At 53.3% G+C, this 13,669-nt stretch overlaps 1 protein-coding gene across 3 annotated transcripts; it reads left to right on the forward strand.

Moving 5' to 3' along the window:
- The first annotated feature begins 1,025 nt into the window (after positions 1 to 1,025).
- On the forward strand, positions 1,026 to 8,953 carry LOC135309565 (pituitary tumor-transforming gene 1 protein-interacting protein-like). Of its 3 annotated transcripts, XM_064435666.1 has the most exons (5): positions 1,026 to 4,523; positions 7,037 to 7,142; positions 7,246 to 7,311; positions 7,693 to 7,739; positions 8,490 to 8,953. In XM_064435666.1, the coding sequence occupies exons 1-5, from the start codon at positions 4,445 to 4,447 to the stop codon at positions 8,555 to 8,557; spliced, it is 366 nt and encodes a 121-aa protein (XP_064291736.1). In that variant the 5' UTR covers positions 1,026 to 4,444; the 3' UTR covers positions 8,558 to 8,953. The 3 variants fall into 3 exon arrangements, 1 of the variants encoding a protein (XP_064291736.1); XR_010369795.1 differs by lacking the exons at positions 7,693 to 7,739; positions 8,490 to 8,953 and having other exon boundaries at positions 1,026 to 4,910; positions 7,246 to 7,265; XR_010369794.1 differs by lacking the exons at positions 7,693 to 7,739; positions 8,490 to 8,953 and having other exon boundaries at positions 1,026 to 4,910; positions 7,037 to 7,264.
- The last annotated feature ends 4,716 nt before the right edge of the window (positions 8,954 to 13,669 follow it).

A 13,669-nucleotide genomic window follows, 5' to 3' on the forward strand; every position in this document is an offset into this window, starting at 1 on the left:
CTGGGCAAACGCTGAGGGGTGCAGCCCACCGCCAGGTGGGTTTTGTGCCATAGAATCTCTGTGGGTGGGGGGGCTCCTGGGTGTGTCCCTCAGAAAGAACCCTGTGTTGTCACCACTCATGACCATTATGACACACTTGCGTTACTATAACCACCAGCGTTGGGTAGTGCCGGAGCACTCACATTGTGACCCAGAGCAGCTGAGGAGCTTCCACTGCTGCCAGCATCTGAGGAGCCTGTGTGCTACCAGTGTCTGTGGATCTTCCGAGTGCTGTCAGTGACCCAGGAACCTGAGCACTGCCAGTGACCGAGGAGCCTCTGAGTGACTCCAGTAAGTGAAGACAACCCTCGGAGTTCTGCCAGTGAGTGAAGAGGAGCCTCTTAGTCCTAGTGACTGAGGAACCTCTGAGTGCTGTCAGTGACTGAGGAGCCTCCGAGTGCTCCCAGTGACTGAGAAACCTCTGAATTCCAGAAGTGGGAGCCCAGCCTTCGAGTCCTGCCAGCGGCTGAGAGCAGCCAAGCCCAGGAGCAGCAATGGCCGAGGTGGGACAGGAGCCATCAGCACCACGAGCCGTGGGTGTCTGCCGCATCTGCGTGGATTTCCTGCGCAACCCCGCTGCTGCCGTGGAGCCCTGCGGGCACGTGTTCTGCCACGCCTGCATCCAGCCCCAGGCTGCCACCGACGCCGCCGCCACCTGCCCCACCTGCCAAGGGCCCATCGGCAGCATCCGCGTGCTGGAGGGCCAGGACAACCCAGCCCCGGTGGCCCCGCGTCGCCCCCGCCGCCGCCTCCATCCCTTCGTGGCGCGGTGGCGCCAGCGGCAGCAGCAGGAGGCGCAGGAGGATGCGGCTCCTGGAGGTGGCCGGCGCAGAAGACGTGCTGATGGCGACCGGGCACCGAGCCCTGTGCCCCGCCAGCGTCCCCGCAGAGAGCAGGATGACCTGCGAAGAAACGGGCTGGGACAGCGGCCACCGAGGGGAATTGCAGCGCTGGCCGCAGGGGACAACCAACACCGTCCCGCTGCCATCTGATGTGATGTGGACCCTCCACGGCCCGTCTGAGCTGAAGACCAGCATGCTGAGACGGGCCTCGTCTAGTTTCTTCTACACGTTTGGGCAGACGTCAAGACTGGGAGAGTAGGAGCTGTTGGAGGGAAACCATATAGTTGTAGAAACTTGGGGAGAGGATAGGATATTGATATTAGGATATTAGTATATTAGGATATTAGGATATTAGGATAATAGGATATTAGGTTATTATGATACTAGGATATTAGGATATTAGGAGACTAGGACATTAGGATATTAGGATATTAGGATACTAGGATATTAGGATATTAGGATATTAGGATACTAGGATATTAGGATATTAGGACATTAGGACATAAGGACATTAGAACATATAGGACAAAAGGACATTAGGACATAAGGACATTAGCACATTAGGACATCAGGATATTAGGATGTTAGGATATTAGGATATTAGCTATGAAATAAAGTTTTTTATTCCGTTTGAAACATTGGAAAGCAGTCATTCTTTATCCGCGTCGGACACATGGAAGAGTATCTCCTTTAATGTGATGTGTGTGGTGAGAGTTCACAACAGGGTACTTATTCCATGCTGATCATACATATTCATTACAAGGTACCTCCTAGCTAATTCACAAACACCACTTTCCTAGAACTAATTTGCATGCATTCGCCTTTTACTGGAATTACTTTTTTGGTCCTGGAGGTCATCTAAAGGGGTGTCTGGTGGTCATATTCACTGAAGGCTTCAGTATTACTGGTGACCTTACTTTGAACTTTTTCTTTGGGCATGCACTGTTGGTTTTAGTTATGTAGCTCACAAAAAACCCCTCTCTAGTCCTCTGTCTGTTTCTCCACTGGTTCCAGCTACATTTATCCTCCTTTGTGCATACCTTTACATCCTTCTATCTTTTTTCTAGTTAGTCCCAAAGCTTTATTCAGCAACTTCAGGGGAACTGAAAATTTCTAGTCTCTGTGTTATTTTTCAAGTCTCCCCTTTTCTTGAGACTGTCTCTTTTAGACAATCTCAATACTTCATTTTCCAGCACGAAGTGCTGCAACAACCATAACAGTTTGTCCTGTGTCCAGGTTCAGACCTTATCCACTCCCCTGCCCAGCTGGATGCATCCTGTGGGGATGCCTTCATCCATGGTGGCTCTGGTCCTGTGGCATCCATGGTGGCTCTGCTCCTGGGAGCCACCTGTGTCTGTAAACTGGGGTCTTCCTCCGCCAGATGGGGGTGGAAACAGGTTCTGAACATCAGCACAGATTTTGGCTGCAGTGCTGCTGCATTGCCTGGACTGTGTCCTGCTGAAGGAGGATTTGGATGAACTGGCTGGGGTAGGGTACAGCCCTCGTGTGCAGCAGGAGGCCTCCTGCAGGATCTGTGGCTCTGTGTGTCCCTGTGTGCTCCTCTGCTTCTCCTGGCAGCAGCTTCTGTGTCTGGGGCTTGTTTGCTTGAGCTGCTCCATATCTGGTGCTACAGGACTGTATCACCCAGCCACTGCTTGCCCTCATCCTCATAGGGTCCCTCCAGACCGACTCTAGCTGTGTGCCCTGGCTGCCCTACTGCCACAGCAGATTCTCAGGCTTTTAGGGAAATAAAACCCAAGAGAGGAACTCGCAGCTTAGGGCTTTGTCAGCAGAGCAAGGCAGAACTTGCCTTGCATTTGGGCTTCCCACCATGACATGGAGCATGTGCTGAAGCTGGTGGCTCTTGCAGCAGCAGCATGCACTGCTGCTGGCCCAGTGGTGGGTAGGAGCAGGCTTGGAGGAGCCCAGAGTTTTAAACCACTGAAGCTCTTCAAAGTCCTGAGGTGTCTTGTTTTCTTCCTGCAGATTGTCGCCAGTATACGAACAGGAGCTGTGAAGAATGCCTGAAAAATGTCACTGTGAGTAGCAGCAGTGAGGCTCCCAGCCTCTCACCATGCTGAAAAAGTTTCCTTCCTGGAAGCAGGGCTGGTCCCCTGCCCTTGTCCCAGACATGCTGCAAATTCCACCCACCTATGAGGGTGAGAGGGCAATCCCTCTCTGGTGCTCTGGAAGGAGGTTGCTAGAAACTGGGTGGGTTTTGTTGTGTGCTTTTTGATTAGAGTAATGGAATTGCTGAGCTGCTTCCTGATGGATGGACGATGTGCTTGGAGAAGGGACTGAGTGGGCTGGGCTGGCTGGTCAAGTTCCCCTCCAGCAGCTGGGCCGTGGCACTGGCTGGGTGCAGGATGTGTGCTGGTGTCCTGCCAGTCCCTGCTGCCTTATCACAGATGTGGGAATCCATGGGATTAGAGGATTTTAGAAAAGGTGGGAAAAAGAAAGGCCGCAGAGACAGTAAGGATAGTGAAATGCTTAAGCAGCAGAAAAGAGATATCAGCAGTAGCGAAGACATGAGAAATAGAACAATAAAGCTATGTAGTTTAGCTTTCAAAGTTGCAAAAAAGTATATTTTAGTAAATATTTAGAAGGTGAAATATGAATAGGGCTCTGTGCTTTGTCTTTTGTAAACGAACCATTGTATGAGAGAAAAAGTTGCTATTGTTTTAACCAAAGCTACGTGTGCTTCATGTGGTTGGATAGAACGACTGTCAATATGCTTTTGCTCTATGTAATTGGCTGAAACTAGGTCTGAAACTATCTTATAATATGTTGTAACATTAAGTTTCCTTGGCCTTCTGTCTGGATAGCGAGCTGCTCGCATCGATCCATTGCCATAGCCATGTAATGAGACTGATGCTTCTTAAATAAACAGCTCACGACGCTGTTCAGGTGTGGTCCCGTTCCGTTCGTGTCTGTAAATAGTTGCCGGCGTCAACAGATATCAGCAAACTTGAACTTGAGTCAGATCTTGCAGCTGATGTAGCCAGAACCAGTTTGACCAAACCCCTACTGAATGCTGGGGTTGGGGATTGGAGCCACCAGGAGAGGAGCATGCAAAGCTCCGCAGATGGTCTGTAGTGGCTGGGCACATGCACACCTCTCCTGCTCATCAGCTTTGTGTGTGTAGAGCGCTTTGTCTCAAAGGCTTTCTTCTTATCTCAAAAATAAACGTAAAGGATTTGTGTTATTAATGGTGGGATTCTTAAGGCTGTCCTGGGCAGGGTCAGTAGTTGGCTCGATGATCCTTATCAGTCCCTTCCAGCTCAGGACAGTCTACAATTCTAAGCCAGGAGAAGGATTCTCAGCATCTTTACTTGCTCTAGAGCTCTGCACTCCCCTCTCCTGCCTGTCCTGGTGTGATCTGTGCTCACACAGCTCTTACTCCTGAGCGCCCTGTTGCTGCTGGGTGCTGTCTCGTGAGCCAGCAGAGGTGGCCCTGTGCTGTGGCTGCCAAGCAAAGCGAGGGTCGCTGTCAGTGCAGCAGTAACGCTGTGCTGCCTGCTCCTGTGTCCTAGTGCCTGTGGTGTGCCAGCAGCAGGAGGTGCATGGAGTACCCCGTCCGAAGAATCCTCCCGCCGGCCGACCTGTGCGAGCTCCGCTCGGCGCGCTGGGGAGTCTGCTGGGGTGAGTGCCAGCCTGGCTGGTGGCTGTGACAGTGCTTGCTGCTGTGGGAGGTTCCCCTGCCTCCCAGCTCTCTGCCAGTGTAGCAGTGACAGGCTGAAGGCAGTCAAGGTTCTGCAAACTTCCTGAAGCGTGGGCGGGGAAGCAGAGTATGAGCAGTTCCCTGCCTTCTGGCAAGTAGGACCTGTGAGGATTTAGCTACTCCAAAATACATCCCTTATGCTTTGGTGTGATGGAGGCTCCAGACATGGCTAGCGCCTGGGAACAGGAGTGGCAGGTTCTCTGTGGGCCTGGGCAGCCCTCCTGGTGTCTGAATCCCAGATCTCTCCTCTGCAGCTGTCAGGTCACTCTGTGCACTGCTTCTGGTTCTTCACGTGGCTGCTGTCCCAGGTGGGCTCCTGGAACCAGAGGTGTGATGACTTCTCTGGGAACCTGTGTGTGCTTCTAGAGCTGAGTGTACTGTGGTCCTGCTCAGCTCTTACCCACCTGAGAAAAAACCTCTTCTAAAACTACCCCTGCACATGCAGTTCTCCTCTGGGAGCTTTCTCTGGTGGGCAGCTGCCTCTCCTCCCTGCTGCTCTGTTTTCTGAAGGATTTCTGGAGAGATTGGTGCCTTGTTTAGACCAAGCTTAGTGCATGTTCATGCTCAGACAGGAGCCAGCGTTTGGGGGGTGGAGAAGGGAGGAAGCAAGCTGGGACCTGGTTGCACTCACCCACCCCCTTGATGAGGAGCCTGGAGCTGAATTGCCGTTGCCTGTTATCTTTTGTGCTTGAGGCTGGGCTCTGTCTGCCCACAAGAGTTCATACTGCTCTTATGCTTGTGGAGGAAGAATCTCCTCTTTGTGAGCCCTGTGGTATGCTTTTCTGAAACTTCTGTAAGACCTTGAAGTGCTAGTTTTGATGTGAGTAGCTTCGAAGATCACATTCCTTAGCTTGCAAAACTCGCTATAGAGAAGATTAGTCCTGTGGGAGATTAGCTCTTATGTGATTCTGCATTTTTGGTGTGTGTGACTTAGCCTCTGTCATCAGCTGGAGGAGTGCCTGGTGCTCTGCCTCAGACCTCTCTGTGTGGGAAGGGGGGAGCTGAACCCCAGGCTCATCCTGAAACCCCAAAAGGGTTTCAGAAGCACTGACACTGCTGGAGTCAGCTCAGGCTGGAGTACCTAAAAGAGGATCTCTTTAGAACAGATAAAAGGAAGAAGTTTCTTACAATAAGGGTGATGAGACAGTGGCACAGGTTGCCCAGAGAGGTGCTGAATGCCCCATCCCTGGAAACGTTCAAGGTCAGGCTGGATAGGACTGTGAGCAGGCTGGTCTAGAGAAAGATGGAGTTGGACTAAATGACCTTCAAGTGCTCTGTGCAGGTTCAGGTGCTCTGAGATTTCTGTAGCCTGGCTGTCGTGTGCAAAGCGGCTCCTAAACAAATATTTCCACAGGCACAATTCTGTGAACAGCCTGAACCACACTTGGAAGAACCTCCTCTTTGTTGTTGCCTGAAATCCTTGGCATGTAGATGTGTCAGTTTTGGCTGGTGTCTCTACTGCCATTACTGCAGGAGCTGAGTGGGATGAGCAGGGACCAGGGCTCACGGCTGCTGCCTCGCCATGTTCCAGCAGGCTTTGTTCTGTGTGTGGGCAAGCAGAGCCCCCCAGCCCTGGGGAGACGTGGCAGTCAGGTGCAGGAAGCAGGACTTGGCCCTCAGCTGCCTGAGCAGCACTGCTGGCCCCAACCTGACAGATTTTTTTTCAGTTTATCTCTTGCCCAAGGACTTCAGATGCCGCTAAGTGCTCATCTCATCAGAGATGTCTTCTGAGGCTGGCTCCCATGGACAGTAATTCCTCCCTGTCAGAGATGATTCCTTAGCCCTGAAGCCTTCAGTTGTTGGGTTTTTTCCCTCAATTTTTACCTGGATTAGTGATTAAGATAGCTTTGCTCCTGTTTCTGCCAGAGGAGTTTGACCTGAGTGCGTTTCTCCCTGCCAGTAACTGAGCGCTCCTGTTAGCAGGGACATGTGCTCAGCTGGTGTTTATTTGTGGGTACCAACACTTGTTATGTCTACATAGGTTTATCTACATTGTTATCCACAGCTAACAATGTCCATTTGCTTTCCCAGGTGGCTGCACATCTCCAGCCCAGTGACTGAAGCTGCTGGTGACAGTAGCTGTATGTTCATAAACAAGATCAGAGAAAGTGGCTGTAGGATAAGAGGAAATGGCCTCAAATTGCACCAGAGGAGGTTTAGGTTGGATAGTAAGAAAAAGATTCTTCACTCAGAGGGCGGTCAGACAGTGGAACAGGCTGCCCAGGGCAGCGGTAGCATCCCTGGAAGCATTCAAAAAACACAGAGCTGTTGCACCTGGGGACATGTTTACTGGAAGACCTGGCAGTGCTGGGGGAACAGTTGGACTTGATGAATCATGAGTGCTTTCCCAACATTAATGATCCTGTGATCCTGTATTGTAACCCCAGACAGCTGTGTCTGTGTGAGCTAAACACGTTTTTGTCAAATCCTTCAGTGAACTTTGAAGCCCTGATCACTGCAATGTCCGTGGTGGGAGGAACACTTCTGATCATGTTGGGGGTCTGCTGCTGCTGCTGCTGTTGTAAGAAAAAGAGCAAAAAGTAAGTATTGGGGGGTGCCCTGATTGTGGAGCAGCTCAGATGCAGCCGTGTGCTGCTGCAGGACTGAGTGCTGAGTGCACTAAGGGGTTTTTCTGTCCACCAGGCCGGACAAGGATGATGAGAGAGCAGCCAGGGAGCGGGAGAAGAGGCGGGTGCGGCAGGAGGAGAGGTGAGTTTGTACCACAGGCCCTGAGGCTGCAGGATGATTTGGCTGCTGTCTGTGCCATCAAATGTGATGCCAGGAGGCACGTGGGGCTCAGCACATGCAGTCAGTGGCTGCTTCAGCCCTAGCTCACACACAAGCCTCATTAGGAGTGTCACGCCGGGGTGACTCGTGGATGTAGCATCACAAGTTTTGTGTATGCAGCTCCCTGAGGGCTGCTGATGTGTGGGCTCTGGTGGTCCCCAGAGACTCCCTGAGGTGGCAGGCTGAGCAAACCTGCCAGCCTGGAGCTCCCTTGTTTGGGAATAAGCAAGGAGCTCTGGCTCTTCTTGTTCCCTTTTGTACCACCAGTTACTGACTCATGGCTTTTTTGTTTGCCTCTCGCAGGAGAGCGGAGATGAAATCACGGCATGATGAAATCCGAAGAAAATACGGTACAGTGCTGACATGAGTGATTCAAACTAAGCTTTAGATGAAGCAGCCTCTGTAACTGTGCTCCTTGCCATGGTTACAGCTGTAGATGAGACCTGGCCAGCAGGGAAAATATGGTCCCTGCTTCTCTTGGCTCAGAGTAAGTGTAGAGATGCTGGGGTCATGGTGTGTGAGCCCATACAAGGGCTATTTTTCCTGGACAGGGAAGAGGAAGTGTATAATGTTCTCCAGAATGTGTTCTCCAAGCTTACCACGTGGGAGAAGTTGATGGAGCTTGACTAGAAGGTAGAAGCAGAAGCTGGCAGACACAGCACCATCATAATCCTGTTACCCTTCAGACACAGCCCTCCAGTAATTCTGTGGTTAGCCAGCAGTCTGAGGTGTGGGGCCAGGTAGGAATCAGAATGCCCACAGCTGCAGGAGCACAGAGCAGGCACCAATCCCACCCCAATCCCTCTGCTCCTCTGTGCCAGCAGTGGTGTCTCAGTCCCCTGGGGATGGGAGTGCACAGCCTCCCTCCTGGGGCTGAACTGCCCCTCAGGTGAGTCCCACAGACCTGGGCCAGGTCTGGACCTGCCTGAGGAGAACATCAACTTGGAAGTTGCGCTGTCCCTCCAGCCTGCCCATTTGGGCTGCCAGGGGCTCTGCCAGTGTCTGGCTGTGGAGCACTTGGGCTCATGCATGCTGCACTTGGTGGTCTCTGGCTTTGGAGGGGCTGTAGGGAAAACTAGAGACCTTTCCTCTGCCTGCAGCTGCTGCCCACTGCAGGTCCAGGTTAGGCAGGAGATTCCAGGGCCTCTGGATGGGCTGGATCCTTTAGGAAAGAAAGAGCAGGCAAAGCTGTGCCTGAAGGAGCTCTTGGTATGGGAAGCATCTGCCTGTGGAAGGGCTGTGCTCTGGGTCTGTCTTGCCATGTCAGAGTTGTCTTGCTGCAGCCTGACCCCAGAGTTTGCAATCTTGTCCTTTGTGGCTCTTCTTCAGAAGTGTTGAGCTGGGAAAGCATCAAACAGCATGGCACATGGCTTGTTGCTAGCCCAAAAGTCAGCCCCATACCCTGCCTTGCCATTTCCCAGTCTCGATGCAGGAGCAGGGAAGCAAGTCTAAGAACAGTTTTAATTTCATTTGGGTCTGGGCTCTTTGCTTGTAATCCAGTCTGACAGAAGGGCTGTGTAGAGGGGAGAGCTCTGGAAGATTAGGCAGGCTGCTTTACCTGGACTGTACAAGGGCTGCCTGGGAGAGGAGTTTGCCATCAGGTCAAGCTTCTCAATGGATGTCTCCTCTTGTGCAGAAGGGGAGAGTGAAACAGTGCTGACTGTGGGCCCTGCACAAGTAAGAGCAGGTGTTTTGGGAGAACTGCAGCTGGGAGGCTTGAGGATGCTCAAATGACAAAGAGTTATTTCCCAGGACTGGTTTTCTTGCTGGCTGTGACCACTGTGGGAGCTGCTGTCTGAACAAATCTCTTCTCTCTTCTAGGCCTGTTCAAGGAAGAGAACCCTTACGCAAAATTTGAGAATTAGCATCTCCAGACACACCCACCCACCCTGGTGAACAGTGCCTTCTGCAGAGCCACAAGTCTCCAGGCTTCCCCCCACCACCATGGTGCCACTTCAACTGCCACAGAAGATGACCCAAATCCTTGGTGACACCATTGTCCCCACTCCAGGTGCTTGGTCTGCCCAGACTTTGCTCTTGCCCTGCTGGTGCAAGAAACCATGGTGACAATACTGGAAGATGGGGCATTTTTTCCTCACTCACCCCAGGGTGGTTGTGGTGTCCAAAGCAATGCACATAACAGTCCTTGTCCCAGCCAAGGGCAAAAGCAACGTCACACATCTCCCTCACTCCTGCCTCACCAAGAACACTTCATGCACACAGAGCTAGCCTCTTCTGCTCTTCCTCCCCCTCTTTTTTTTTTTCTTTTAGTATATGCAAAAGCCAGCAAGAGTTTCCTGACGTAAGGGCTAGCAGGAGGCTTTGGCTGTCACTCCAGGTGCATGCACTTATCCCAGCACATTAGCAGTCCTCTCAAAGAGCACAAGTTTCTGGTGATCTGGTGCTTCCAGGAGGAAGGTCTTATGTGCACCTTCTCACTTGCAACTAATCTGGGGAAATGCCCCAACTCTCCTACCTCTCTGTGCCTTTCTAGAAAGGTGGTCTTGGGCTCAATGGCCACGTCTGTTAGCAATACTGTAAGTTTCAAGTGCATTTACAATATGCTGACTGTATATTAAACTGATTCAATTACTGTTCTGGTCTGAAAGAGTTTAATTCTCCTTCCACAGCAGGCACAGGTCGGGAGTAGTGGCTGATGGAGTTGTCACTGTTGTGTGGCTCTGACTCACTGGGGGTAGCTGGGGGAGGCAGAAGCAAGGCTGCCTCGGGCTCTTGCTGGCCTTGAAAGGAACAGTCTGTTCCCAGAGATGTTCAGGTGTTAGGAAGAGCTTGGGATGGAAGCAAGGCTGCTCTCTAAGGAAGGAGCTGGCTGTTCTGGCAAGAGTTGGGCCTTTTGTCCCCTGGCCTCTCCAGGAGAGAGCCCCTGTGTGCGTGGGTGGCCTGGGGGCTCAGGCTGCAGCCCGAGCAGTGTAAGGGCCTGGGTGGGAAGGGGATGGAGCTGCCTGCTCTGGAGCCTGCCCAGGCCCGGCCCTGCAGCAGCCGCAGCCCCGTGTGCAGGCCGGGCAGGGCTGGGAGAGTCTGGGCTGAGGAGAGCTGCCCGTGGCCTCCTGCCGGGGAGGCTCCCGTGGGCCGGGGTGAAGCTCTCCCTCTGCACGGCCGGGCTTGTGGAGCTCAGCACAGCGGCCCCAGCTGGGCTCGGGGAGCTGAGGCGCCGGGAGCCCTGCCTGCTGCCCCAGGGGCAGGGCTCGCGGGTGACTTTTAATCCAGATTGTCGCCGGCTACTGCCAGGAGAGGCTCGGGTGGGAGGAACACAGGGCCTGACTCTGCCGAGCTCTGGTGGTGGCTGCTCTCCCACCTTCTGTCCGGGCAGGGGCTGCGCCCCGGGGCTGCCGGGCAGGAGCCAGGGCGGTGCCGAGAGCGCCGTGTCCGGCTGTGCACGGCAGGGAGGTGATGATTCACAGATCCCGGCGTGGCTGGAATCCCTTGTGCGTGGAGGATGAACTGTGGAGCCCAGTGAAGAGAAGGGAAAGTGCTGAGAGGGGTCCTTCATGTGCTGGCCCAAAGGGCCCGTGGTGCCTCTGCCAGCCAAAGGCACAGGGAAAGCTGTGGGGCCTTTGCTTGAGAGCCAGCAAGGTCCAGGGACAGCTGGTGCCAAAGCCTTTTGAGCTGCCTTTCCCCTGCTGGGCTGCACCAGGCTCCAGTCCCCGTCCTGTCCTGGAACTGGGACCAGTAAATTCATTTTGGGTACCCTGAGTGCTCCCACTGGCCCTGCTCCTAGAGCTAAGGAGTGATGTCTGCAAACCTATCAGGGAACTGCAAGCAAGTTCCTCTTCCTGAGACCCCACTTGTGACTGGCTCTGTCCTCCTCTGCTGAGCCAGGGCAGCAGAGAGACCTGCTGGGAGCCAGGATGGATGGTGGATGAAATGTGGCCATGCCCTGGGAACTTGGAAAGAAGGGGTTAGTGAGATGTAACAGGGAGCTTGGCTTTGAGACTGAGATTTCTACAGCCCTGCACATAAAGGCCACAAAAAGCTGGCACTAGGCCAATTCCAACCATGTGATAGGAAAGGTGGGACAAACAGCCAGCACTCTGAGAGGCGAAATCCCAGGGGCAGACTGAGCTGTGAGCACAGGCTGCCCAGCTGCATGTGGATAACTGTGCTGGGGCGGCCTGCTGTCATCACAGCCTCTTCCATTCCCTTCACAGCAGGGCTATGGTGGCAGCAGCAGCTAGGCCCTGAAGTGCCTGCTGCTGGAGAGTCTGTGCCAAACAACCTGTCTCCTTGCAAAGGTCACAAATTATTCCAAGTGGTGGTGTCAGTGTGTAGTGCTACAATGGTATTTCCAGGAAAATACCAGGTATATTTCAGGTATATTTCAGGAAAAGTGGTGGAAGAAGCAAACAATTCAACAGATCCTATGCTGTATGCCAGAGCTGCTGTATTTGAAGGGGGAAATGCTCACTGGGGCTGATAAATGGTCAGTGTTATAAATATGGTTAGTAATTCGTGGGAATAAAAGATATATCAATATATATATGTATAAAATGAACTACTGGTGTACAAGGCGGGGGAGAGATTCTTCCCCAGGATGGTGAAACCGTGGCAGATGGACAGAGAGGCACCACCACATTTACATGTGAAGGAAACTCTGCTGCACAGGAGATGGGCATTCACAAGGACCTGCACCCAGTGACCCCAAGCGATGATGGCCCAGACAAGACACCTATCTGAGAGGACCAGGGCCATCAACACCTTCCATCTGAATGCCGGATTCCGGGAATCAGGGAAGTGTATTATTCTATTCCCGGACGGAGGCTTTGTGCAGCCTCTGCCGCGGGCGAAATAAACCGTATAAGAACTGCTGCCTTGGAGCAGCCAGTGTGGACGGGGAGGAATTGGCGCTAGCGAGGCCAATCTCACGTTCACCCACGTCACCTCCCAGGGGCGGCTGTCCGATTGATTGGTGGCTGTCGAGACTGTGTTACGGTCGTGAAATAATTTTTATTTTTTATATTTTTATTAAAATTGGCTATTTTTCATTTTTCATCTATAACAATCAGACATTTCTCATGAGTTTGGAGAAAGCAGGAGGCTTGGGGGAGGCAGAACTTTGCAAATAAGCTCTGCCCTGAGAGGAGGTGATTTTAACTGTTGATACTGGTTTTTAAGTAGAGTATGAAGCTGAGAGAGAGGCTGATCATCAGCAGTGTAGCCCAGGCGTCAGTACTGGGACCGGTCATCTTCCTTCTTGATAGTGGTCTGAATAACGGGGCCCAGAGCACCCTCAGCAAGTTTGCTGAATTTCCTACAGTGGGAAGAGTTGCTGAGACACCAGCGGGTGACTCTGCACCCACAAGGGCCTCAACAAGCTGGAGAAATGGGCTGATGGAACCTCCTGAAGCTCAACCAAGGGCCGAGCAGAGTGCTCCTGCTGAGGAGGTGCAGCCCCAGCACACGCCATGGAAGGCAGCTCTGCAGAGCAGGATCTCTGCAGGTCCTGGTGGGTGTGACTGGCAGAGAAGGGAAGGGATCTGGGCAAACGCTGAGGGGTGCAGCCCACCGCCAGGTGGGTTTTGTGCCATAGAATCTCTGTGGGTGGGGGGGCTCCTGGGTGTGTCCCTCAGAAAGAACCCTGTGTTGTCACCACTCATGACCATTATGACACACTTGCGTTACTATAACCACCAGCGTTGGGTAGTGCCGGAGCACTCACATTGTGACCCAGAGCAGCTGAGGAGCTTCCACTGCTGCCAGCATCTGAGGAGCCTGTGTGCTACCAGTGTCTGTGGATCTTCCGAGTGCTGTCAGTGACCCAGGAACCTGAGCACTGCCAGTGACCGAGGAGCCTCTGAGTGACTCCAGTAAGTGAAGACAACCCTCGGAGTTCTGCCAGTGAGTGAAGAGGAGCCTCTTAGTCCTAGTGACTGAGGAACCTCTGAGTGCTGTCAGTGACTGAGGAGCCTCCGAGTGCTCCCAGTGACTGAGAAACCTCTGAATTCCAGAAGTGGGAGCCCAGCCTTCGAGTCCTGCCAGCGGCTGAGAGCAGCCAAGCCCAGGAGCAGCAATGGCCGAGGTGGGACAGGAGCCATCAGCACCACGAGCCGTGGGTGTCTGCCGCATCTGCGTGGATTTCCTGCGCAACCCCGCTGCTGCCGTGGAGCCCTGCGGGCACGTGTTCTGCCACGCCTGCATCCAGCCCCAGGCTGCCACCGACGCCGCCGCCACCTGCCCCACCTGCCAAGGGCCCATCAGCAGCATCCGCGTGCTGGAGGGCCAGGACAACCCAGCCCCGGTGGCCCCGCGTCGCCCCCGCCGC

Source organism: Passer domesticus, chromosome 11 (assembly GCF_036417665.1).
Source record: "Passer domesticus isolate bPasDom1 chromosome 11, bPasDom1.hap1, whole genome shotgun sequence".
Classification (NCBI taxonomy): Eukaryota; Metazoa; Chordata; class Aves; order Passeriformes; family Passeridae; genus Passer; species Passer domesticus.

What these genes read in the sequence shown, in the direction of transcription:
- LOC135309565 (XM_064435666.1), top strand. Translation starts at nt 4,445, where the DNA reads ATGGAGTACCCCGTCCGAAGAATCCTCCCGCCGGCCGACCTGTGCGAG. An exon ending in TGTAAGAAAAAGAGCAAAAA is followed by an intron (nt 7,143 to 7,245) that starts GTAAGTATTGGG and finishes TCTGTCCACCAG; the next exon opens with GCCGGACAAGGATGATGAGA. An exon ending in TGAAATCCGAAGAAAATACG is followed by an intron (nt 7,740 to 8,489) that starts GTACAGTGCTGA and finishes CTCTGCCTGCAG; the next exon opens with CTGCTGCCCACTGCAGGTCC.